We start from the raw sequence: 25562 nt of genomic DNA on the forward strand, positions 1-25562 counted from the left end.
AATAAAACTTCAAAAAGTCCAACCAAATTAGAGTTACTAAAATTACAACGCAGTTGCTAAATACATGTCTTAAATTCTCTAACCACATTACACCCAATGAAATAAACATGTATCATTTCTAACAACTACTTCGTAATAAACATACTTAAGTACTAAACTCGTCATGTACGATCCCTTTCAATTATGACTAACAAAATCATTTTTTCCCCTTCCATACCTAGTCAATGGTGATTTCATCACAACCGACTTCACACGTTTCCTTGCTCTATGCTTCACTCGGGTGAATATGTTACTTTTTTCTTCTCCCCCATCTTGGTCTTCGGGTACGTCTTGCTCTTGGGGTACATCTTGGTCTTCGAGTACGTCTTGTTGTTCAGGTACATGTTGCTCTTCGGGTAAGCCTTGCTCATCGGGCAGACCTTGCTCTTCTGGTAAGCCTTGCCGTTCAAGTATGCCTTGCTCATCGAGTTCGTCTTTATCATCAATGCAAGACATCTGCAGATGTTCGTCATCATCTACAGAAGGACTATCACGCACAAAAGATTTTGCACGTGCACTTACAAATTCTTGTAACTCTTTCAACTCCTTCTCCAAATTGCTGATGACAACTTGTTGTTCCTTTGCTTGGCGAAGCATATCAACTACTTTCACCTTCATTTTACCATAGTCCTTTTTTTTTTTACATGTCACTTGTAAATCCACGTCGAACTATCTCAAATGCTTGTACAAAGAATTCTTTTTGCAACTCTTCATTGGACGCAGATAAGTCCACAATAACCTGTTCAGGCAGACAACAAATACCAACATAAATAAATAAATAAATAAATAAAACTAAGTATTGTACATTAAATAAAAAAATTTAATGTACTCTACACACCACATTCTGTTGCAGTCCAGATGCAATTTCAATGTCACCCAGCCTAACATCCATCCAATGTGTGATACAAGGATATCTATTTCCAATCCTCGGCATTTGTCGCTTATAAAAGAACAAATGTTCAAGAGCCCATATCTACACAATTAATGTCAAATTAATGCCAGTAACCACAATTTGTATGGGAAGTCAAAACACATACGAAGTAAATATTTTAAATTACCTGCATCAAGTACACACAACCACGAACATGGATATATGTAGCATTAGTTTTCCTCCTTATACACATTGAAGTTGAACACAAACTCTGAACCAAAAAGTCATAAACTAAACCTCCCCAATTAAACCTACCCAATTCGCCTAGATCATCCACAACCCTAAACAACCCACCAGAAACTAAACCCATTCTACTTGGAAATAAAAACTCTGACATTCGTAACAAGATATACAGCCTGCAAAAGTCATGTATGGAACATTCGTTGCGACGTTTAACAATTTCATCATAAATCATTTTGATAGATACATGACTACTTTTGAAAAAAACTCATACTCTTACAATTGTTTTTTGTAAGTCAAATTTGTCTCCCACAACTCTAAGACCTATACCTAAACAAACATCTAACAAAGTAAATGAGACAGCTCTAGAGCTGACTACAAAACCATGACTTCTCTCCACCCACCTAGTACATAACTCCCTTAAAAGGCAGCGACTCAATTTCAGGTTCCCATCCAACACAATTAGCCAACCAAAGGGGGTTGACTGAATAATAAACTTTTCTTTATCACTTAAGGTTTTGTTCAAACTTCCCAAAAATTTAGGCCTGCAATAATGCCTAAAGACCTGCATTTATAAAAGTGTGTACACTTTACTAAGAATGTGAAGTCATCATATGCCCAACAAAATTAAGCATATTTGAAATCAAACTTTATCATCCACAAAAGATTTTGCATGACTACTTTCTTCACTTGTCATTATATCCTACAAAACATAAAAAAAAGCAACATTGAATACGTTATTCAAAACCAAACAATAATCAAAGAACATCAATTTTTAAAAAATCAAATAATCCATAGTTAATGTATTCTGTAAATGTGCTTTTGCAATAAACTGACTTTGGGTCAACACAAGGAACATATGAAGGGCAAAAACCTTACATTATTCCCCACCCCACACTAACTAATAACACAAAAAACCTAACATTTTAAGATGAAATTACCCTGCCTCTGTCATAGAACTATAATGTGGGTCACCACATATTCCCTCTAGGGTCACCACATTCTACAACTGTCTAAGTTGAGTGAATTTTGTGGTTAGTTTGCACTTTCCTACACTCATGGGTTCTAAAGAACCCATTTAACCCACTTTCTCTCCACCTCATGGCCCACCCTTCACCAACACGGACACTCACTTCCCATATCTAGGAAAAATTTTCACTGGGGTTGTGCACAAAGTGTAATGTGGGTCACCACATATTCCCTATAGGGTCACCATTTGATGATATTCTTAGTTGAGTGAATTTTGTGCCCACTTCATAGTGCTCTAAACTCATGGCCTCTAAATACCTCAATTAAACCACTTTGTCCCCAGCTCATACCCCATTACAACCAACACGAACACTCACTTCCCATTTCCAGAAAAAGTTTCCCTGGGTATGTGCAGGAACTAAAGTGTGGATCACCACATATTCCCTATAGGGTCACCATTTCATTATATTCTCTTAGTTAAGTGAATTTTGTGCCCACTTCACACTACTCTACACTCATGGCCTCTAAACACTTCAATTAAACTACTTTGTCCCCAGCTCATGCCCCACTATAACCAACATGAACACTCACTTCCCATTTTCAGAAAAAGTTTCCCCACATCATGCTCATCCCAACAAACATGAACACTCACTTCATATTTCCATAACAAGTTTCACTGGGTTTGTGCAGGAAGTAAGAGGTGGGTCACCACATATTCCCTGAAGGGTCACCACATACTGTCAGTCTCTAACTTTACTAAATTTTGGGGTTAATTCACAGGGTCCTACTCTCACACCCTCTAAACCCTAAACCCTAAACCTTAAACCCTCTAAATAACTCATTTAATCCACTTTCTCCCCACCTCGTGTCCCTCCCTAACCAACACGAACACAATTGAGATTTCAAGAAAAAGTTCCCCTGTTAGGTTTGTGCAGGAACTGTAATGTGGATCACCACATACTGCAACCGTCTAAGTTGACTTGATTTCTGCTCACTTGCCACTGCCTTACACTCATGCCCTCTAAAGTCTTGATCTAACACACTTTCTCCCCACATCATGCCCATCCCAACAAACATGAACATTCACTTCATATTTCCATAACAAGTTTCACTGGGTTTGTGCAGGAAGTAAGAAGTGGGTCACCACATATTCCCTAAAGGGTCACCACATACTATCAGTCTCTAACTTTACTAAATTTTGGGATTAATTCACAGGGTCCTACTCTCAGAGCCTCTAAATAACTCATTTAATCCACTTTCTCCCCACCTCCTGTCACTCCCTAACCAACACGAACACAATTCACATTTCAAGAAAAACTTCCCTTGTTAAGTCTGTGCAGGAAGTCTCATGTGGGTCACCACATACTCCTACTAGGGTCACCACACACTACAACCCTCTAAATTCAGTGAACATTGTGGTTACTTGACACTATCATACTTTGATGGCCTATATAAAAAACTGATTTAACCCACTTTCTCCCCACCTAGTGTCCCTCCCCAACCAACATCAACACTAACACTACCACAAACACTAACACTCTCTTTTTAACTTTCTTATCCACGTCAACATTACAAAATTTCCTTAAAAATTTTGGTACATCATCAACCTAACATTCTAAACAAACACTCTGCACTAATTATATACCAACACACATATTTCCAACAACAATATTTTCCACAAAACATCAAGTCATACTCCACAAAAATGGGTCTCGATTTTTGGACAACTCTAAATGAGTTGCTCCACCAATCCCTTTTCTTTGTGTACCCTAACATGCTACTATGAAATCAAACTACAATAATAGTGAAATACAGACCCACAAAGACCCACAAAGTAAACCCAACATCAAATGCAAATATACATTTATCTTAACAGTCTGTGTGAAAAATCAGCTTTGGCTCATACAAGCATCACCACAGGACAAATAACAAGAATGGCCCAACAACAAAAATCACACAACATCAAGGTTTCACTTAATAAACAAATGAAAAAAATAAATGTATTACCTTTGAAAACAGGATGTCCAAGAGGAGAACGCCACCCAACCACCATGAAAATAGGATGTCCAAGACGACACCGCCACCCAACCACCGTCAAAGGAGGATGTCGAAGACGACACCACCGCCAAACCACCCTGAAAATAGATGCACCTACGATGACCATGAACGTCGTTGCACATAAAGGTTGCAGAGAACTCCAAACAAATACCTTGCAAAGAAGGCGATGTTGGTGGAGAAGACGATGTGGTGGAGAAGACGAGTTCGTGGAGAAGAAACCTAATTCAACCTTTCTAAAAACCTAATTTCACATTCTACTGCACCCTAAACACTCAATTTCAGATTTTGCCTGAACCCCACAATTCAAATAAAATAATATTTTCTTGTGCCACGTTGGCAGTTGTATGGTGGAGCAACAAATTTAGGGTTGTCCAAAAATCGGGACTCTTTTTGAATTTTTTTTTTCTTGAGAAACTTGGTGATGATGATGGTGTTTATGATGCCACAGTGTTTCAGTTCTTCTAGACATGATGATGATGTCACTTCCTATTACGTGGCAATGTTACAAAATTGTTTCTTAATAACTCTTATTTTTTATCGGAAAATTCAAAATGTTCATTAACTTAAATTTTTCCGTTTTATTTAATTGAACTACCTAAGGGACTTTGACTTATGGGTTCCTAATTTTATTTTTTCACGTTAGTTTTTAAATATTTTTTCTATTGGGTAAATTAATTATTTATGTTTTAGTCAATTTGTTGTTACATATATTCAAATCTACTATTTCTATTATTTTCATGTAAACCACTTAAAATTTTCTTTATTTTCTGCATCTACAATATCATTTATGAAGAAAAAAAAAGTCAAATATTATAAAAAGAGTTAAATTATGTATTAATTTTTTTCAAAATAATCCATAGAAGTAATGCTTTAAAATAAAATTTTAAATCAAGTTAAAAACACTTAATTATAAGAGAAAGTGATCAAAATATAACTACAAGAAAGTTAGCATAGATAAATATGATGTTTAGATTCACTCTTTTACATTGTTGATAAACTTTGAAGTGTGTTATCAATTAGGTTAGATTGCAATCTTTTTTACTTAAAGAACTTTTTTATTTCTGTATTGTTGTTAGATTAATTTTTAGCAAAGGTTATTTCTTCTTCCAAATGTTACTTTTATTTATTGAGATCTTGGAAGATAGTGTCATTGCAAATTACTCGTTGTGACTCTTGAGATGTTCTTGTTAGGAAAAATATGATCATGTTTTGTTGGTAAGATGGTAGTCTTTGTTTAACAACAAATCATGTAAGGTACAAGTGTTTCGTTTGTTAAACAATATAGTATTGTGTACTTTTGTTTTTACATATGATAAAAATTGATATGATCAAACGATACACGCATAATCTTAATTTAATGTGGTACTACGTGCATATTTGTATGTTTTTTTATATTGTGGGAAATGTTTGTTCGTTTAGAAAAACATATTGAGTTTAAGAGGGGGTGAATTGAACTTTTAAAACATTTTTTAGAACTTAAGAAGAATGAGATTGAATCAGTTATAGAATTAATTGATTAAAGTGAATTTGATACAAAATTTAATAGATTAAAAAACTCAGTTGCAACAAGAACAATTTACATTCAAACTTAGAAATAAAGAAATAGGAAAAGAAGATTACACAATAATTTTTATACTGGTTCACTATTAAACAAGAATTACATCCAGACACTCAGCTAAACAAGTCAAGCTTAACACTGTAACAATTGTTTACAAGAGCAAGATATACCAAGAACACATTTCTTGAACCCTACAAGAGTGTTCTTTAATCCCTGTAACACTCTCTTACAGAACCACAACAAACCTATATAGTCAAGATCAAACACCACAAAGTAAAACTAAACAAAAGAACAATATCACATGATTATAGAAAGATCATACTGAATCTAAAAAACTCAAGTGAAAATCCTCTTAACCGAAAAATATTGATATAAAAAACACATAAAAAATGCTCCAAGAAAACACTATTTTGACTTAGAAGAATAACTCTCTCAAATGCAATGTGTTTTTAATTCGTAGACTTCAAAAAAAACGTGTTTATAAAGATCTATAAAAGAAAGATATAGAATTTATCTTGTTAGTTTTAATGTATTGAAACTTTAGTTTTAATTTGTTGATTTCACTTTCTAGTAAAAATAATGAATTAAATCATTATTTCAATAGGTTAAAATAGATTGATAAAGACCCTTCTAAAGACTTGGGGAAATTTCAATCTATTAAAAACTTGTTTTAACACATTAAATATCATTCCATAACTACTTATAGATTTAAGTAATATTAATTGATTAAATCAATAATGTAATTGATTAAAATATCCACTACAGTCTTTAAGGACTTCATATAAAAACATTTTGTTAAGACTCAAAATGATTCAATGAGTCTTAGAAGATCTCATGATAAAAGACTCCAAGCATGTTTTGATGATAACATAAATCTATAATGATACAATGTAGAAGTTACTGACACACGTTAAACGATGTAATCAATACATATACTAGACAATTAACTCAACAAAAAGTGAAAGATAATGTTACACAAAGTATCAGACAATGTCAAACACTACTGTAACAAGCGTTAACAAGATGAACAAGTACTAGCTGGAAACACCAAACAATGGCTCCTACTCTTGGCCATCAATACTAACGTTAGACGTTGTCTACAAAAGAATTCAATGGACCAAGATAATAAGTGTTACATCTGATAGATGATGAAAACATCATTAATAAGTCAGACGATGATCAAGTCATACATATGACAAATAATGATCAAGCATACATATGAGAAACGATGATGCACGATTTGACAAGAAAGTTTCCAAACTTGATATTTATATTTTATATGTATTCAAATGATTTTTATATGTTTTCCATACTCTTTTTGATATTATTGAAAAAAAATTAAATCAAAATGAATAGCTGAAACTGAGAATAGAATGTGTTTACAAAAATGATACCCAGACAACTATTTTCATGAATATATTGTGCTTAAATGTTTCAGAAAGAAATATATATTTTCCCAAGTGATTACAAATTGATTTCGGGTACACCTATTGATTAATTTGAAGTCTTGATGAGAAAGATTTCGAAAAACAAAGTATGAGATTAATAAAGATTTTTTTTGAAATATATTCCACAAGAATATAAAACCAGATTAAATCCAATTATGATCTAACTTTTTAATATATGAAAATAGAAAGACTTGATAATTAAAAAATATTGTAAGATATTATTTCTAGCAACACCATGCTTTAATATTGAGATTATATTGATTGTTGAGTTTAGCAAAAGGTTTCTATATGTGCTTTAGAAACATCAAGACACACACAAATCAATATCGAAAGTTTCCATACTCAGCATCTGACTAAAGAAATCAAGAAGACTGATGAACGAGAATTGTGCAAATTAGGTATTAAAGAGTCATCCATTCATTGCTTAGAGAAAGCATGTGCAACAAATTAATTCCAAGAGTAACCATATGACAAAGAAGTATTCATAACTCCTATTAGGACACTCCTAATTTAGCATATGATACAATGAAGATTTAGTACCACGTTCTTATTCAGTTGGTTAAGGAAACCTTTCAAAAGAACAAGTACCTGATGAAGAGGTGGAGAACGTGATTCAAGCCTCGTCAGATATATCTTCAACATTCGCACAACCACAAGTATAAAAAGAAATCCAAAGGGTAAAGACGTGAAAATATCCACAAAGCTAAAGTTCCTTTATCAAACTGCATTTAAGGAAACACAACATGATGGCGATATAATCGAAGGATTAAAGGATTACATTCACATCAAAAGTTAAAAAGATCAAATTGTTCACACACTCAAAGAAATTTTTATTAATAATAGAAACTACTTTAGATACTAATAATTTTTTAAATCTCTAAAATAGTATCTAATCTAATCAATATAGTGACTAATTATTTTTTGTTTCTAAAATTGATTTCTATTTAATAATTTTCTTGTAGTGATTAAATTGACTAATCAATAGATTAAAAATTGATTAATAAATAAAACAATTGATCATGTATATTGGTAAAGTCATGCAATAGTGTTTAATCAATTGATTCGATAAATTAATCAATTAAAAAATGTTTTGAAAAGAAACCAATTTAAATTGATTGTTTAACACATTAACCAACTAAATAGAAACTTTACTAAATCTGAGAGTGTAATATGATACTTGAATAGTCCAAAATTCCCTATCCAGTTCTTAAGAAATTAAATCTATCTCTTGCTAAAGGTTTTGTAAACAGATAAGCTAATTGATTCACTGTTTTTATGAAATTAATTTCAAAATCTACCTTAGTGATATGATCCCTAACGAAATGATGTCTTATTTCAATTGTTTAGCTCATGATTTAAGGATGGAATTTTTAGTAAGATTTATAACACTAGTATTATCACACATAAAAGGTACCTTGCCTCGTAGAAGACCATAGTTTTGCAATTGTTGTTTTAACCACAGAACTTGAGCACAACAGTTCCCTACAACAATGTACTTTACTACTTTACTTCAATTATTGAAAGTGCTACACAAGCCTGCTTTTTGGTATGCCAAGGTACCAAGCTCGATCCAAGAAGATGAAAAGTACCACTTGTACTTTTCCTATCTAACTTGCATCCTGCAAAATTATATTAAAAAAAACCTACTAAACTTAAAATAACACAACTAGGATACCAAATCCAACATTGATTGTTCCCTCCAACTATTTAAGAATTATTTTTGCAACATTGTAATGAGATTACTTGGGATTTGATTAATGGAGATGGATAGGACTTAACTAATGATACGATAATGTCGAGTTTCAGGAAAGTCAACCAGTACAGGATATCGATTGAGCTTCCTTGCTCGATTAGGAGTTTTCATACTTGGCAATTGGCAATAAGCGACAATGACAGTTACTAGGTCATCATGATCGGGGTCGTTGATGCAAAACTTGTAGTTTGTAAATGTAATTGTAGGCAGTGATCGGGGAGGTAAGGAGCTAACTGAGTTAATACTCCGAACATGCTTTTTTTTGTGACGATTTCAAGCTTTCTCCCTAGCGAATCCCTCTACAATGGTGTTAATGGTCCCTTAAACTTCATTGGGATTCTATTGAGGTTATTCCCTCTGCTCTTATTCAAGTTGAGGAGGGGTAGCTACCTCTACTTGAGAATGTCCTCGACCTCGATCTTGATATCTTCCTCTGAAGTTGATCTACCTCGCCATCCCCTACGTCCTCGATCACAACCGGGTTGACCATTTTGAACAAAATGCCCCAATTCCCAAACCATATAAGCTCATCGATTAGGTCGCGCACTTTGTGGCATTCTTTTGTAGTGTACCATTGATTCTAATGGTAGTTGCACCTTTTGGTTGGATTAGCAAAGGTATAAGATGTCATCAATTAGGGAACTCGGACTAGCTCAAGATTGAAGGCTTCCTGTAACATTGTATCTCGTTTAGCATTAAGAGGCGTGTATGTTTTAAATTTGTTGATACACCTTTTCTTAAAGGTTTGAGTATGAGAGGGTGGAGCACTAGTTGGAGCTTTAACTCACTTTTTCGCCTCTGAGCTTTATTCAACACTAATGTATCTAGTTGTCCATGCTCAGAGAATGTCCATATTGACCGGAGGACATATAAAGAGTTAGGAAAGAACCTGGTCAGAGTCCTAACTTCATTGAATGCATGGACATGACAAGATGCAACTCGTAGATACTCATGGATTCCTTGGCAAATCAAGTCATATATATTCGTGTGGCTTGACATCTCCCTGAATAACACTTTTAAGAGAAGTTGAGTCTATGACAATGGGTATGTCGTCTGCAAACCGAGTAGTTAACCTGACCCATAAGGTTTCAAAGGAACCAATTAAGTGTCGAGGTAACGAATAATACCAGTCGAGAGTTAGTCCTTTCAAGGTGGTTAGAACAATTGACAATGTATCCAAATATCTCTTGAAAATAGATTAGCCTGGGTGAGGTAAGCCTTGACATGTGTGACCCTGAGGAACAATTATACTTCTCAAAGTTCGACCACCTCAATGTTTCTTGTAATTAGGCTTGCACGAACTTAGAGATGAAAGAATGGAATGAGGCTAACGATTTCATTTCCTTATCCTCAGGGGGAGGCGATAGTGCTTTAAAGGGTAATTGTTATGGGCATGGTTGAGCTTATAGGGTTTGTGACCAACTTGTCGGATGAACTGCCTCAACCATCCTTGTTAGGTCTTCAAGACTAGCTATAATTTGACATTTGTTGAATGTTCGCATCTGATCTTTCTCACATAGTGTGCAACGCTTTGCAGACATCATCAATTGGTTTGGGAGGAATTGGAGGGTGAGATTCAACTTCTTATTTTGTATGTTGCTATATATGTTGCTCGGATTGGTGGGTCGCCTAATCCTGCTAGAGTATGGCTATTTGTTGATGGAGGGTTAATATCTCATTGTGATGTTGTTTTTGTAAGGTTTACATCTCATCTTGATGTTGTTTCGTAATTACTCCATGTCCTGATCAAATTTGTGTTGCATTCTAGTGATTACATGTTGTAGACTATTCCATTGCTTTGGAGGACAATGTCTATGTGTGCCTTAAGTGCTTCTAGGGTAGAGGAATCCATCTTAGAGTATGTTGACGTAACTATTTGACTTCTGGTGAGTATCATAAGATTTTTGGTTTTAGCGGAACTCCCACAATGGGTGACAAATGTTCTTAACAAAGATGATTTGGAGTCCAAGGTGGATGTTCAAGCTGAATGATCTCTTCGTTGAGGAATTGTTGAGTTTTGATAATAAAGATCGAGTAGTGATCCACCTGAAAAAAAATTCTCCGCCATTCATAACTTAGAAATATGATAGTAATTTAGTAAATAAGAAAGTAATAAGTAAGTATTCCATGAAAAATGAAGTTATATTCATATATTTTTGGATATAATGAAATATTCAATTAGGTAACAATTAAATAATCAATTGTCATATGGTATCTAAAATTAATTTTTAATGTTGTTCGAGTTGTTCATGTATATAGATATATACCTATTATCTCAAATTGGTAGTACAATTATAAATATTATATTTAAATAAATTTATAAATTAATATAAATATTAAGTTTTTAACTTATTAAAATAAAATATATTTTATAATTATAGAGAAGATTTTTTTATAATTGCTCTCTTTTTTTATGTATACATTTTGTTTCGAATTATAGTCTGATTAGTATAATTTATTTTATTATTTTATCCTTTACATTTTATAATTGTTTTTTTAATTCTATTAATTATTTACAAATAAAATGTTACCTATCATAAAATTATTAAAATTATTTATTTTATAATTATTTTTGTTCTGGTACGTTAATATAGTTTCACATTGTTCAGGAGTGGAGGTTAATGACAGTTTATATACTCCCTCCCCTCCAACCCACCGAAGTGTCTTTTAAGAACAAATCTGTGACGGAACACTTATCTCCAAACTAGTCAATACCTCAAATGCAATGATTGATCTTAGCGATGTTATCTCTCCGACTTAAGGTCAGAACAATTTTTATGAACATATTCTTTAAATAAATTTAATAAATTATTTATTTTAATAATTACTATAAATTTTTGTTTGTTCGTAATAAGGTAGACGCACGCAATATAGAGGTGAAGCTATGCTAGTTTATAATAGAAATGATATTTCGAATATGTTTATCCTAATTTAGATGTTACTTCTAATTCGGAAAAGAATTATTTCCGTTCCTCTTTGCGACATTCTTCAATTATTAAGCTTTTGAGAAAATAAAAATGAAAATTAAGCTACTTAACACAAACACTGATACAAACACTGATACAGAAAGGTCTATAATCTCTAAAATGTAGGACATGGGACACAAATCTATATATTATATAATTATAAATTATATAAATTGACAATAAATATTTATGTTCACAAATATGATTCAAATTATTTTTTTGGAGGAGAAAAGTGTTTTTCATGACTGGTTCAAAATGATTTCTTTATTGTTTTTATAATTATAATAAAAATTTATACAATAAGTTTGAGATTTTAGAGAATTAATGTATTTTTTCTTTTTGAGATTGTGTTATACAATAAGTTTGAGATTTTATAAAATTAATGTATTTTTTCTTTTTCAATTAGAACCGTACTAGAATTATCAGAAATTCAATAAATACTTATCCGTGTCATACGAGTGTAGTATCCCATATGAGTATCATCACTATCACGTCATTTAAGAGGATTGTTTTAGTATAAATTAAGAGGATTTTTTTTTAATTGGGTATTAATTACCCTAATTGCAAACAATAACGTGAACCTAATGTGGCGCGAAACTTGTTACCCTTTGCTGTTCATGTTTTCTCCCAATTTCTCACTCAAACTCTGCTCCGTCAGCGTCGTAACTGCAATGGAACCATTCCATGCTGCGATTCCCTAATTTCTTCTTCGCCGTCAACGTCGGTCGCCCTAACCTCCCTCCACTTCTTCTAACCGTTTCAGCCGTCGCGTCTCCGTTGAGGAACAGAAACCCGCCGCCGCTCCAGATGGCGCCGCGCGATTGGATGATGGCGGAGTACGCCAAATCGAACCGGTCGTCGTGCAGGGCGTGCTCCAAAGCCATTGAAGCCAAGACCCTGAGGTTGGCTTTGGTCTCCAAGGGCAGTGGTCCATTCGACGCCGTCAAATGGCACCACCTCAATTGCTTCCCTCTCTCCTCTCATTCTCCTCCCTCTCCTCAGGCAATAAAAGGCTTTTCCTCCTTGGAGGTTTCCCATCTCTTCTCTCGCTTTTCCACTTTCAAACACTGCCCTCTACTTTCCTTTTCTTTGTTTAGTAATTAAGTTACATAAACACCTTTTAGGAGTCCCATGATGAGTACAATGAACTACTTCACGAGATACTCTTCCACTTAATGGATTTGGATTTTTGGGTTGCACTCTCCTCTTGTATATAAGGCCTAATAATTGTTGTTTTCATTGAGATTTTGTTGACAACAAAACTGATTAAGGGGGAAACAGTATACACATAGGTAAGTGAAGCCGTCAAAGAAACAAAGACTATAACTGGGTGAGTGTGGAGTTCCTTCTTTAAAAGGGAGTAACAATGTTAGGAGTCCTACATTGAGTATAATGTACTACTTGATGTAGTACTCTCCCAAGTAATATACTAATCTTTTGGGTTATACTCTTTTCTGTAGTTAAATCGTAACAACACCCCTCACATTTCATGACAATGAACAAACTTCTTGTATTTTTTAATCCTAACCTAACTCTTTTTTATTAGAATTTGCAAATTTAAGTTTGTTAAAGCAAATGCAATTCAATTCTTGCATGTCCAAAACTTAGGGTGCAAATGTACTTTTGAGAATAACCAAACACACTTTTGGGAATAAACCAAACATGTCTTGAGATTGAGGTTACTTTTCAAAATGAGTTCGTATTATCCCGAACTGAAAACCAAACATAGTCTTGATTGTTTGAAAATGTTACACTATACTAATTTCCTTAATTTTTGAAAACTATTACCCCATTTCTCTTGTAAGAGAAGATGCCGAGTTTGTGTAATCCTGTGAAACTTTAGTGACGTTATTGTAGTTTACTCTTTTTCTTTAAATAATAAGAAAAGAATGAAGATTGTTATGATAAATGTTAATTCCACATATTGGAGGGATAAGTTTCCTTTTTAATAGTAGTTGTATTGGGTCCTAGCATGATTATTACTACGAGAGATGTGGGTGATCTCATAAAAAATGTTAATTATACATTTTCAAATATGTATTGTTTTTGTAAGAAAAATGAGAAAGGCTCTACTGAAGAGACACCCTTTGTTATTGGCTATTAAAAGACACCCTTTGTTATTGGTTATTAAAAGACACCCTTTGTTATTGGCTATTAAAAGACATCCTTTGTTAAAGGCTATTAAAAGACACCCTTTGTTGGGGTTGATGATTTTTATCTTTTGAAGAAATTTTGACATTTTAGATTAGGGAAATAGATGGTAGTATAACCAGTGGACTTGTAATCTGTTTAATGTTTTCACTGCATGTTGTAGCTTTGGCGGAGTTTTTCATGACTTCCTTTTTTAAAAGTTATGCTTATTTGTTTCTCTTATTTTATCTATGCAGAGTAGTGACCAAGAAGCTCTGAAAAAATTATTTTCTGAAAATGGAAAGTCTGAAGAGAAGGTGATAACTCAATTTGATTGAAGTGTTTCTCTTTTAATTTTGAATTTTGGTTCTGTATTGTTTTAACTAGTCTGTAGTAGTAGTAGTTTTATGAATAAAAAAAATCTTCTGAATTTGACCTAATTTAATTACACTCTCTGGTTGTGTTTTTGCTTTTTTAATAGGTTCATAAAGCAACAGAAGATATAGAAAATGAACTTCAAGAGACTGAGGAACATGATTCAAAGAGAACAAAGGTAAGCACACACATCATGAAAAAATTGTGGAGTATAAAATGCTAAATGTTAGATAAAAATAGTGGAGGGTGGTTTTCATACTTCCTGTTAAGAAGGATTTCAAAATTTAGCCTAACATATGTATCTTTGTGTCTTTTTTGTGCCATTCTCGATCTCTTGATCTTGGATAAACATACTATAACAAATATTAGAATTGAGGATTTGATGAAGAAATATGTTGCAGATTTCTTTTTTGTAATTATACAAAAATGAGTGTTTCTTGATATTCTTAATTGTGCCTGTCAAGAATGTATGCAGTTGAACTTAAAAGCATTCAGTGTATATTTAGGTTATTTTACGGGATTTATTTATGGTTCTCCATGAAGGAAAAATGAACCGGTGACCCAAGTTGTTAGATGTATATTATTAGTTTAATTAGTTTAATGGATAGCTGGGATGTGGAACTTGTAGCTTGAAAGAATGGCTTAATTTACTGATATATTGTCAGAATTGTTTAACTTAGTTGAATAGGTTAACTTGTTAGAATAGGTTACTTATGCATTGTATTACCTATTTGACCTATGTGTAGGTTGATCGTTACTTTTCTGCTTAACTTTGATGTAAGAGTTCCTATAAATGAATGAAGTAGTTAAGAGATGAAATAATCTCTCTTAAGAACTTTTTCCATGTGTTTTAACTTGTCTACAGTAGTAGTAGTAGTATTATGAATAAAAAGAAGTAAGAATTCTCCTAAAACACTTTTCTGTGTCTAGTCTATCTTAAAAGCAATTAATTGGGATTTTATAAGTGCTGAAAAGATCTGGGGTTTACAAGTTTTTGGAATTGTTGCTGGCATGTTTGATGTGATTGTCTTCACTACTGTCATTTAGGAAAGAGCACAAACTCATGGTGCAAGAGAAGCTTATAGGGTTTCTTCTAGATTCTGTAGAATAACTAATCAAGGACTAATTTGTAACGTTAAAGCATTCTTAATAAATATTTAAATATTAAAATAATAATGTTACCTGCTACATCTGGTTAATACAAGTATCTCACCTGTGATCATAAATTCACTGGGATCACTGCCTTATGATCCTGTTTTCCAATTTCTATTTTCTCCTTCAAATGCCTTATCTCTGCTAAGATCGTATTGTTAATTCTCTTTGTTCTTAATGTTTATTGCTTGCAGTTGTGGACACCTGATGTTAAAGCTGTTGTGAGCATTAAATTTTCAGTTTCCGATGTCAACAGCAAATACAAGGTTAGATTGTACCCTTTTCTGTCTTTTTTTTCGTGATGGCTCTAATATTGGATTATCAGTGTTATGCTTACAGTTTTCTTTACTATTTATATCTATTTTAATGTCTTTTTCTCATCTTGTGATTGATCAAATTATTTTCTGATTCAGGATGCTACCCTTTTACCAAAATGGAAGGCATTCCAAACAGTCATATTTCTGGAACGGGTGGGATTAGAAATTCATTCAGAACATACACACAAATCCATTCTGATATGCTTAGTTTACATGTTTCCTATGTTCAATGTATGATAATTTACAGGATGATGGTCTGCGTGATTCAAGTAAAATTGCTGCATTTGATTTTGATGGATGTCTTGCAAAAACTGACGTGAAGAGGTATTTTTTCATATGAAGTCATGACGTCGTGATTAATAATGCTGTTGGCTTTTGTGGTTCTATGGATTTGATATATTTTACCAGAACTATTCTTTCAAAATGATATTATTGTTGTTGTTGTGGTTGTTGATGTTGTCACTTGACATACATAATGTGTTTCTGATTATTAAGAAATTTATCCTTTTCTTTTAGAGTGGGTGCAAATGAATGGACCCTCATGCATCCGTCAATTCCTGATAAACTTCAAAGCCTATACAATGATGGCTACAAATTGGTGTGTCCCCTATTTTGGTGAAGACAGTTGATATTTACTGTCAATATCTGCGGACTTTAGAGCTTCTCTATGAAACCTTACATGTTGCATGCTCTTTTGTTTTTGTTTACTGTAGGTAATTTTCACCAATGAATCCAATATTGAACGTTGGAAGAATAAGAGGCAAGTGGCTGTGGACTCAAAAGTTGGACGTCTGAATAATTTTATTGAGAAAGTGAAGGTTCCAGTTCAGGTGAGTTTTTGGCACGACAGATGTATCATGTATCTGCTGGTATCAACAATTCAATTATGAATTATTTGTTCTGCTTGATGCCTCACAATGCAACTGCCATACTCTTCTTCATTTACAGTGTTTTCTTTTCTAGACTTAGGATTACTTGATTGAGAATGTTCTTACTAGTGAAACAAAAGCGAGTTGATGTTAAAATTACAGTGTTTTCCATATGAGGACTTAGGATTGCGTGATTGAGATTGATTTTACCAGTGAAATAGAAGCGAGGTGATTTTAAAATTAGAGATGCTATCTTTTGCATAATAGGTAAATATTGTTTTTCTTTTTCCACCTGGTAGGAATAGGCAATCAGGTTTATTATAGTATGAATGTATTTTTCTGAAAAATAAGAAGCAGCACACTGAGCACAAAAAAATGTAACCTTTTAGTTTTAAAAATACTCTAAAGTAGAGGACAAAACACAGGTCAAGGGAATAAACCGGTGAATATTTTCATGCACTAATCCTGGTGAGAAAATTATGTCAGCAAAGCAAAAGAGAAAAAGACCAATAACCTCCGTCACTTCATTTCCCCTGCGCTAGTGCATTTGCAACAATGCACAGCATAAGGGGTATTACAATAAATTGTGCGTTGTTTTATCTTTACTTCTACTTATCTAAACATAATGGCATATATACAGTTGTGTAGTCCTGTGTGCATGGGTATTAAACAAATAATGACACAACAATTATTCATACTTGATTGTGCTACTTTTGTGTTTTGTCTCCCTCACTATACATCAAAAGCATCCTTAAAGTTTACAGTTCTTCAAACTTTGAAATATTCAATCTGTCTTGTGACATCTTTTCTTATCTTTAAACAGTAAAATATCTTTATCATTGGAAACAGAGAAATTTCTCTTAAATTGTATTGTTTAGTGGAATTTGAAAATTATTTTTTGAGTATTCTATCATCATATTTTAATTTTTCAGGTTAAATAGTAATCAGATTTGATGATTTTATCAACTCTTACACCAGTATTACGATCCTCTTTTGGGAAATTTTATTCTAACTTAGTTGGTTTCGTGTTATTTAAAGTGAAACATTTGTACTATGTAAATCATACTTTCTGTCAGTACCAATATCTTCCTAGTGACCTTGTTTTTCGTTTCTTCCTCCAACAGTCAAGTAAAGAAAATTCTACTTCCACTTTTAAGGTGATATACTTTTAAATTAAAGTGGTTATCCATAAAGAAGTTAAACTGGTATCTTTGACATTTTTACTGCCTTTTACTGTTTGCCATTCAAGAGATTTCTTTATCAATCATTTTAAATAAGTCCCAATCATGTTCATGCTGAATGCAGTCTTTCTGTTAGTAATTTGCATTTCCTTTTGTCCCGATTCGGGAACAAACATATTCAGTACTAGTTCTATTCATAGTCAGAGATATTAAAATTGAAATTTGAACCTTTTGCATCTTTGCATTACTACTGCACAATGACTTTTTTGACCTATGAAAATTTAAGTCAAAGGTCTCACTGTCATTGGGTGGTCGTGGTTGGGCGGTTGCAAATTGCAGGTTTCATTTCTTATTTAACAGGAGTAATTATGGCATGTAACTCTTTTAAGCTAGGTGTATCCATAAACCTTGTACAAGTTATCATTGGATCAGAACAAATAGATACACATCATTTATAGTCCAGATCATGTAAGGTGCATGATGTATTTTGGAGTTCTTCTATGTAACACATAATCAAGGGGTAAAATAAAGACTTTGTAGCCCATTCGTTTTCAATAATATTTAGGCAATGCACAACAAGCCGATTCAGTATTTGTATTTTATCTGTACAGGTTTTTATAGCTTGTGGGGTTGGTCTTAAATCAGGAGCAGTCAAAACGAATGATGATGCTTTTCGCAAACCCAAACCAGGGATGTGGCATCTTATGGAGCAACACTTCAACTCTGGCATTGTCATTGATATGGATCAGTTAGTTTTTCTTCCATTCAATAGTTCAATTGATGCTATGCTTTTTTTTATTCCTTTTGTTTCGAATATTACCATATTTTATCCATGAAGTGATGAAAATCTTAAAGATGGATTTTCAATGTTGTAGATCCTTTTATGTTGGTGATGCAGCCGGGAGACGATCAGATCACAGTGATGCAGATATTAAATTTGCAGAGGTAGTCCAACTATCTTAGCCAACAAAGTCAACTATCTCACTTTTTTATTTGCCCGACGCTTAAGCACCCTTTTTCTTGACTGATTCATGCACCATTTAGAAAATGATCGGTTTTTATGAGTAAATCTTATGTGAGCGCATTTCTCTCAATGAATAGTTTTAAAATTTATGGGTGGTTACTGCATCCAATTGTGAATATTATTTATTACCTTAAGCATCATGTCCACTCTGAATAGTATTTTACGTCTGAGTTTGTACTTACTCCTTATTTTACTGTTTGATTTAGAAATTGCTTTTCAAACTTTGCATGTTCTTTGTCTAATCTATTTATTCATTTTCACTGATTTCAGGCCATTGGTTTAAAATTTTATCTCCCCGAAGAGTACTTCGCTTGAGTATCTAATTTTGTCATTGGTTCATCTGAAGGTTAAGGTATTGTAGACTTAAGGTCCTTTTTGTATGAAAGTTACATTACCAACTGGAAGTGTGTGCAATAGAAAGGATGTAAATGGATTTTTGCCAATCCTAGACCCTGAAGCTTTAAGGATCATGGACTAATTTGTGGGCAATCGCATCTTTTTGTTGCTTCAATTTCACTATTTTATGATTGAGTACCTTTATTCATTTTAAAATAGATATAACTTTATTTTGGGGGATAAAAAGAAGTATAAGAAGAATTAAAGTAAACAAGGATAGGGTAAATTATTGTGATTCAATCCGTGTATTGTAATCCTTTTATGTTTTAATATGAATGTGAATCTTAATTCGTCAAAATCAAAGTTTTTTTTTTATTGGAATGATATTCAAAAGTAAACATGTTCAAATCATAGTAGTTAGTATCTTACGATTCACGATATGTATCTTACGAAACGATACGGTTTCACTCTCCAACGATACGAATCGTGTGAAGAATCTTTTTCGTCCCTGAATCTTAGTTGTATCATGCGATTCGCACAAAGAATCGCTGAATCCCGAAACGAAACGATTCCGTATTGTGTGAATCAGTGTAGATTTTAAAAAATGAGTAAATAAAAAAAGATAGACATAATTTGTTTAATAACATGTATGCACTATAGAGGTTGTTTTGGTGAAATTGTGTGATATATATATATATATACATATCTTATATATTTAAGTATATATTAAATGTTTTAATGTTTATGAATCTTATGATTCACGATACGAAACGATTTACGATTCATAATATCAGCTCTCCAATATACTACTTGTATCTCGATTCTACTACCATGGTTCAAATACCTAAAGTGTATGTTTAATTTTTGACTTTCTTCCCACTTCATAACCTTTCTTCCACCCATCGTGCATGTTGCAAACGAACCAATGCTTCTCCATTCTACAGTTTTTTGTGACTCAGCGGTACTCAGGTACTCTTTATTGGTCTTTGGTAAATAAAATATAGCATTTTATCATTGTAAGCAAATGGCTTACTGCAGTATAATATGTATTTTTTCCTAGTTCTCTTTTGTTCTTGTAACTCTACAAGTTTCGGATTGCAAGGGCAGTCTATGTAGATTCGTGAGAGGTGTGTAAACTCGAATCTAAATTCAACTAGTAGACTTGTAAGTCTATTTTATATAAAAATTCAAAAAAATATATATACCAATTCCAAAATATTAAAATAAATTAGTTATTATAATTAAATAATTAAAATAACACAAATGTTATAGTGATGTAGAGTACCAACACTGCCTTCACATCTTAATTTGTTGAACACATGCAAACAATAAAAAAAAAATATTTCAACTACACCAGACTCCAAATAAAAAAAAAGAAAACACCAAATAAAATTAACATAATCTTAAAATCTCAATGGCTTTTTTAATTACAAATTCGAGCTAATCCTAAATATATATTTTTTAAAATTTTAGATTCAACCCATTCCAATTGCAAAACCTACCTAAAAATGAAAGTAGAGTAGAACGTGACGGCAAGGCAGGGCGAGGCTAGGTGACAACAAGGTGAGGTGACTCTCGAGTTTTACCGATTCTATTGAATTTGTTTGATTTTGCTAAAAAACGAATATACACAAGTTAACTTGTGACCCATCAATAGATTCTTGAACGCATGCAGATTTACGGGTTAACCCTAGATTTTGATAAGCATGTATCAATGTACTCTTTATATGTTGGAATATCTCTTTCCTATTATGTTGAAGTTCTTTTATGGGAACTTGACCAATGAGTGAAGGTATCTTGAAATATACTTTATGCTGAAGTTAGATGATATATAAATGAGGTAATAAATGTATAATTAATGAATAATGTATGTATGAAGATATTTATACTACTTTGATGAGATTTGTTTATTTGTGTGACTGTTTAAAATATGACCTTAATTAGTGTTTCATTGCTTGATTACTTATCTAAATGTGCACTTAACATAAAAGTTGTTATATGTAAGTGAGTGAAATCATCTTAGGTGATTGTGCATCACTAACTCTTAAGCTTGACAAGAGTTGAGTGATAAAGTGTTTTAGAAAATAAAAATTTATGTACACTGGTGTGGAAAGACAGGAATACAATAACATTTTGAATTTTTTGAAAAACTTGTGTATGGTAAAAGTGGTTAGACAAAGTTTTAATTTGAAAGACATGTTGTCAAGGAGTTTTATAAGAAAATCGTTTGATGAAGATGCATATGCAATTTTAAGCTAACATACGCATTATAAAAAAGTTGTATAACATGATTTAGAAAAAAATTCTCTTAGTTACAAATCAATAATATCTAATAGAAAGAGATTAAGGTAAAGAGAGATTTACATTTGTTGTCTTTATACTAGATTTTTTAAAATTCAAACTATGTCTAATTCTTGATCAACACAGTCAAGTTCTACTACCAAACTATAACTACAATGTACAAGACAAGTATTATTTGGGCTTGGTCACTTTTGGATAATAAATGAGTATTATTTAGACTGTAGTCATTCCTGTCTAAGACGAAGTATTATTTAGAATGTAGTCACTTTTGACTAAGATCGAGTATTGCTTGGAATGCAAGATTGAGTTTTGTTTATAATACAACCACTCTCGGCTAAGACCATAGGTTATAAAGAAAATGATATAAAAGATCACAAGTTCACTCTCTAAAAGAGGGGTAACGTCACGAATACAAAATCAAGAATACTCATTTAGGTTGCTAGTGAACACAACATTGATCTTTTTATTGTTAGGGAACAAGAATTTTAAGGATTTCAAGCATATTAAAACATTATGGTTGTTAACCTTTCTTCTACAAGAGATTTTTTTATATTTAGAATTTTTAGAGAAAGTGCTTGAGAATCCTTTTCTAGCCATTGTGAGAGATAGAGAAGTTCTTCCTCTCCAAGTTGTGTTTGTTCATGTACAAACATAGAGATGCATTAAGTGTTCTTCATGAAGCATTACTTACATATCTATTCTTCAAACAACATTCTGATAAGTGACATAACTTATCAAACCTAGGTGATATATCTTTTTCCCCAAACTGGAGTAAAGTATAGGACCTTACAAGGTTGATGGTCTTCACAAAGCTAACATTTCACCTTTTCTAAAATGTTGTTGATGTGGAGAAACTTTAGCGTGTTTTTCAAGAGGTCTTTAATGTAGACATATCTTTGTGAGATCCTCTTGTAAGAAAGAAGAAACAAACATTCTTTGCATACATAGAATAAATGTTTATAATATTGACATCTATCATGAAATGTTTCAGACTATGTATCTTAATCATCTTCCCAAACATTGGTTTATTAAACGAAGATATGTGTGCAAGGTGCGCTATATCTATTTGAAACACTTGCATATGTCAAGATCTGATGATGTTCTATAAAGTCTTGTTTTATACTTTGTTACAAAGCACTTAATCAAAATCAAATGAGATTTGTTTCACTTTACTCTAACAATCTCCTCCCTTTTTTCATGGTGCTTAAAATAATACAATTTAAACATGCATATTTTGAAAAAGAATAAAGTTTCACAATAATAAACATGTTAGCACAAGTTTGATGGGAATTAAAAGTCTTTTGTATGATTACAAATTAGATTGAATAAAGAATCAAAGAATGAATAAAATTCGACTTTATAATTTAGTTTGTTACACTTTATTGGAGTGAAAAGAATGAATAGGAAACAAAATAAAAAGAAAAAATCTTATTTCTTCATCTTCATCTTCAAAGCTCGACTCACTCTTTAACAAACATCGTCTTTTGAGCTCTAACTTCTCTATCTAAGCTCCCCCTTAGCTTGATACTTCTTTCATTTCCTTTTTAGTTTTATCTCCTTATATTTTTCTTTCCCATATAACTACTTTTAAGCTTTATCCCCTTAAGCTTTATCTTCCTTTTATCCTCATTCTTCATTCCTCCAACTTCTTTAAAATTACCTTAGTCCAACAGAGGATCACTTGTTCTACTTTTCCACCAAAGTAGTGCATAGATGCGACTCTCTTAGGTTTGACACAAATGACACAATAAGTGCGTCGAACGACTATTAAATGATAGTCTCACTTGTAGAGACTCAATAGAAATATTAGTACTACACAAACGATCACATCGTCTAATCAATTAGCATATGTAAAATCTACCATATTTAGATAATCTTTAATGAAACTGAAAAATAAATATGTTTGGTTTGTTAGTGTTCAATTTGATTTTTTTGTCAAATTTATAACACCAATATTATCACACATTAGAGGTACCTTGTTTCAGTCAGAGAATTTGCGCACAATAACTCCCAACAATAATATATTTAGTTTCAACTATTGAAAAAGCAACACATAATTGCTTCTTATTGTGCTAAAAGACCAAAATACCTTCAAGATTGTCACAAGTACCACTTTACTTTTCTTGTCAAGCTTACAACTTACAAAGTCAAACCAACTAAAGTTAAAGGAACATCACCTAGATACCACAATCCAACATTGATATTTCCTTTTAGGAATTCTGTAATTCTTTTTGCAGCACTGTTGTGTGACTCTTGAAGTTGGATTGATATCTTACACACATGAAAACACTAAACATGATATGAGGTCTATTGGTTGTCAGGTATAGCATTGACCCAATCAACCCTTTGAATTTAGTTGTGTCAACAACTATCCTTCTTTCATCAAAGTCTAAATAGCAGTTTCTAGACATAGTTGTAGCAACTTCTTTGCAATATCCATTTTAAACTTTTTCAACAAGTTTGTGTAGTACTTAGCACAAATTCATATGCTTGAGTTGAATTCATAAAAATTAAGTCAACTCGTCCATCACGAGCATCTCAAATTCTCCCTACATATTTGATACAAATTCTTCACACAAGCAACCATTGGTTGCACTGAACATTATGTCATTTACATAAACTTGTACAAGAACAAGTTATCATCCTAAGAACTTGCGAAATTTATTCATTTTTAGTAGACAACCATTAGTAATTGCCCTTGTTGACATCTCTACCATCTTTCCATTTTTTTCTCCAAAGAACACATCTTGCTAATGGGGACAAATTTAAAATTATTTTCTCGGCAAATGAACTAAGTCAACTATAGTATATATTAGAGTTGTCGTATCCATAAGGAATTAAAGTTTACCAAAGCAGTAATAACTTTCAAAATAAAGATAAAAGTTGGTTTCATATTTTTGTAAATAAATACACCAATCTTAATATAATATTTAGTGAAAGCGAAACTTTGACAAATGAATGAAGTAGAAGGATGGCAATATGACACAAGTGTTAGGACTAAAAGAACTTTGTGAATCTTTTTTTATTATTGTTACTTAGAAATGGTATGTTTGTTCAAGTTCATTGTTTCATATGGCCAAACTAATTCAATTCCTTGCACGGGGTTATCTAGAACCATAAACTATCATAATAAATTTCTTGCATCATAATAACTTATTGTTGCATTAAGATGGAATAGTTCAAGCCATATGCTCAACTCCATTCCTGACAATTGACATATATGGTTGATTTGATAGGATTTAGATACATTAAATTGCCTTTCGGTCTCATTCATGGTCCAAAGGAATCAACAATCGTTCCTCACCATTAAGCATTAAGCATACTATCAAACTAATAGAACTTGAAACTCAAATAAAAACATCATCCATAAACAAAAATAACTTTAGAAATATCACATTGCTTTTCAATCCCAACAGGATAAGTTTAGCAACTCATAACTTACAATGAGGCACAAGAATGAGAATTTAAGAACAACAAACATGGATTCCTGGATGTTGTTGGTCAACTTAGGATTTTTATCCTCTCCTTCAGAGTTTATATTTGTTTCAGCCTTGAGGCTTGGTCTTATGACCTTAATTGACTCTATGATTCAACCTCTTCTAAGCCTAGGTACTTTGAACCCTTGATATGAGCTTTGAGCCTTTTATTCTCTTTAACCCTTGATGCTTTAGAATGAGGCACAAAGGCCCTCTATTTATATATTTTAGTGAAGGGTTTTAGTAGATTCCACTTCTGTTTTGTGCAAGCCGATCTCAGTATATTGGCTTTCTTCATGTTGAAGATTTTTTTTTTGGCTTCAAGCTCTTTTTTGGGCTTCCTTAGACTTAGATGTCCAGAGATTAGGTAGGGATTCACTTCAAGTTGAGTCCAGTGCAATCCTTTCTTCCTTGAAGTCTTCTTGGGCTTAAGATTGGCTTTAAGCCAAGCCTAAGCGAATCTCAAACCTCGCTCTTTTGGTTCAAGTTGGCTCCAAAC

The 25562-nt window shown here is 32.6% G+C and overlaps 1 protein-coding gene across 2 annotated transcripts; it reads left to right on the forward strand.

Moving 5' to 3' along the window:
- Positions 1-12445: 12445 nt before the first annotated feature.
- LOC137827547 (phosphoesterase) lies at positions 12446-19461 on the forward strand. Of its 2 annotated transcripts, none has more exons than XM_068633736.1 (11): positions 12446-12931; positions 14290-14349; positions 14514-14585; positions 15754-15825; positions 15973-16029; positions 16124-16200; positions 16393-16474; positions 16590-16706; positions 18538-18674; positions 18802-18871; positions 19221-19461. In XM_068633736.1, exons 1-11 carry the CDS (start codon positions 12587-12589, stop codon positions 19263-19265), a joined length of 1134 nt encoding a protein of 377 aa, XP_068489837.1. In that variant the 5' UTR covers positions 12446-12586; the 3' UTR covers positions 19266-19461. The 2 variants fall into 2 exon arrangements, with proteins under 2 accessions (XP_068489837.1, XP_090153520.1); XM_090297394.1 differs by lacking the exon at positions 12446-12931 and adding an exon at positions 14086-14162.
- Positions 19462-25562: the final 6101 nt, after the last annotated feature.

Source organism: Phaseolus vulgaris, chromosome 11, assembly GCF_051622355.1.
Source record: "Phaseolus vulgaris cultivar YP4 chromosome 11, ASM5162235v1, whole genome shotgun sequence".
In the NCBI taxonomy this organism is placed as follows: Eukaryota; Viridiplantae; Streptophyta; class Magnoliopsida; order Fabales; family Fabaceae; genus Phaseolus; species Phaseolus vulgaris.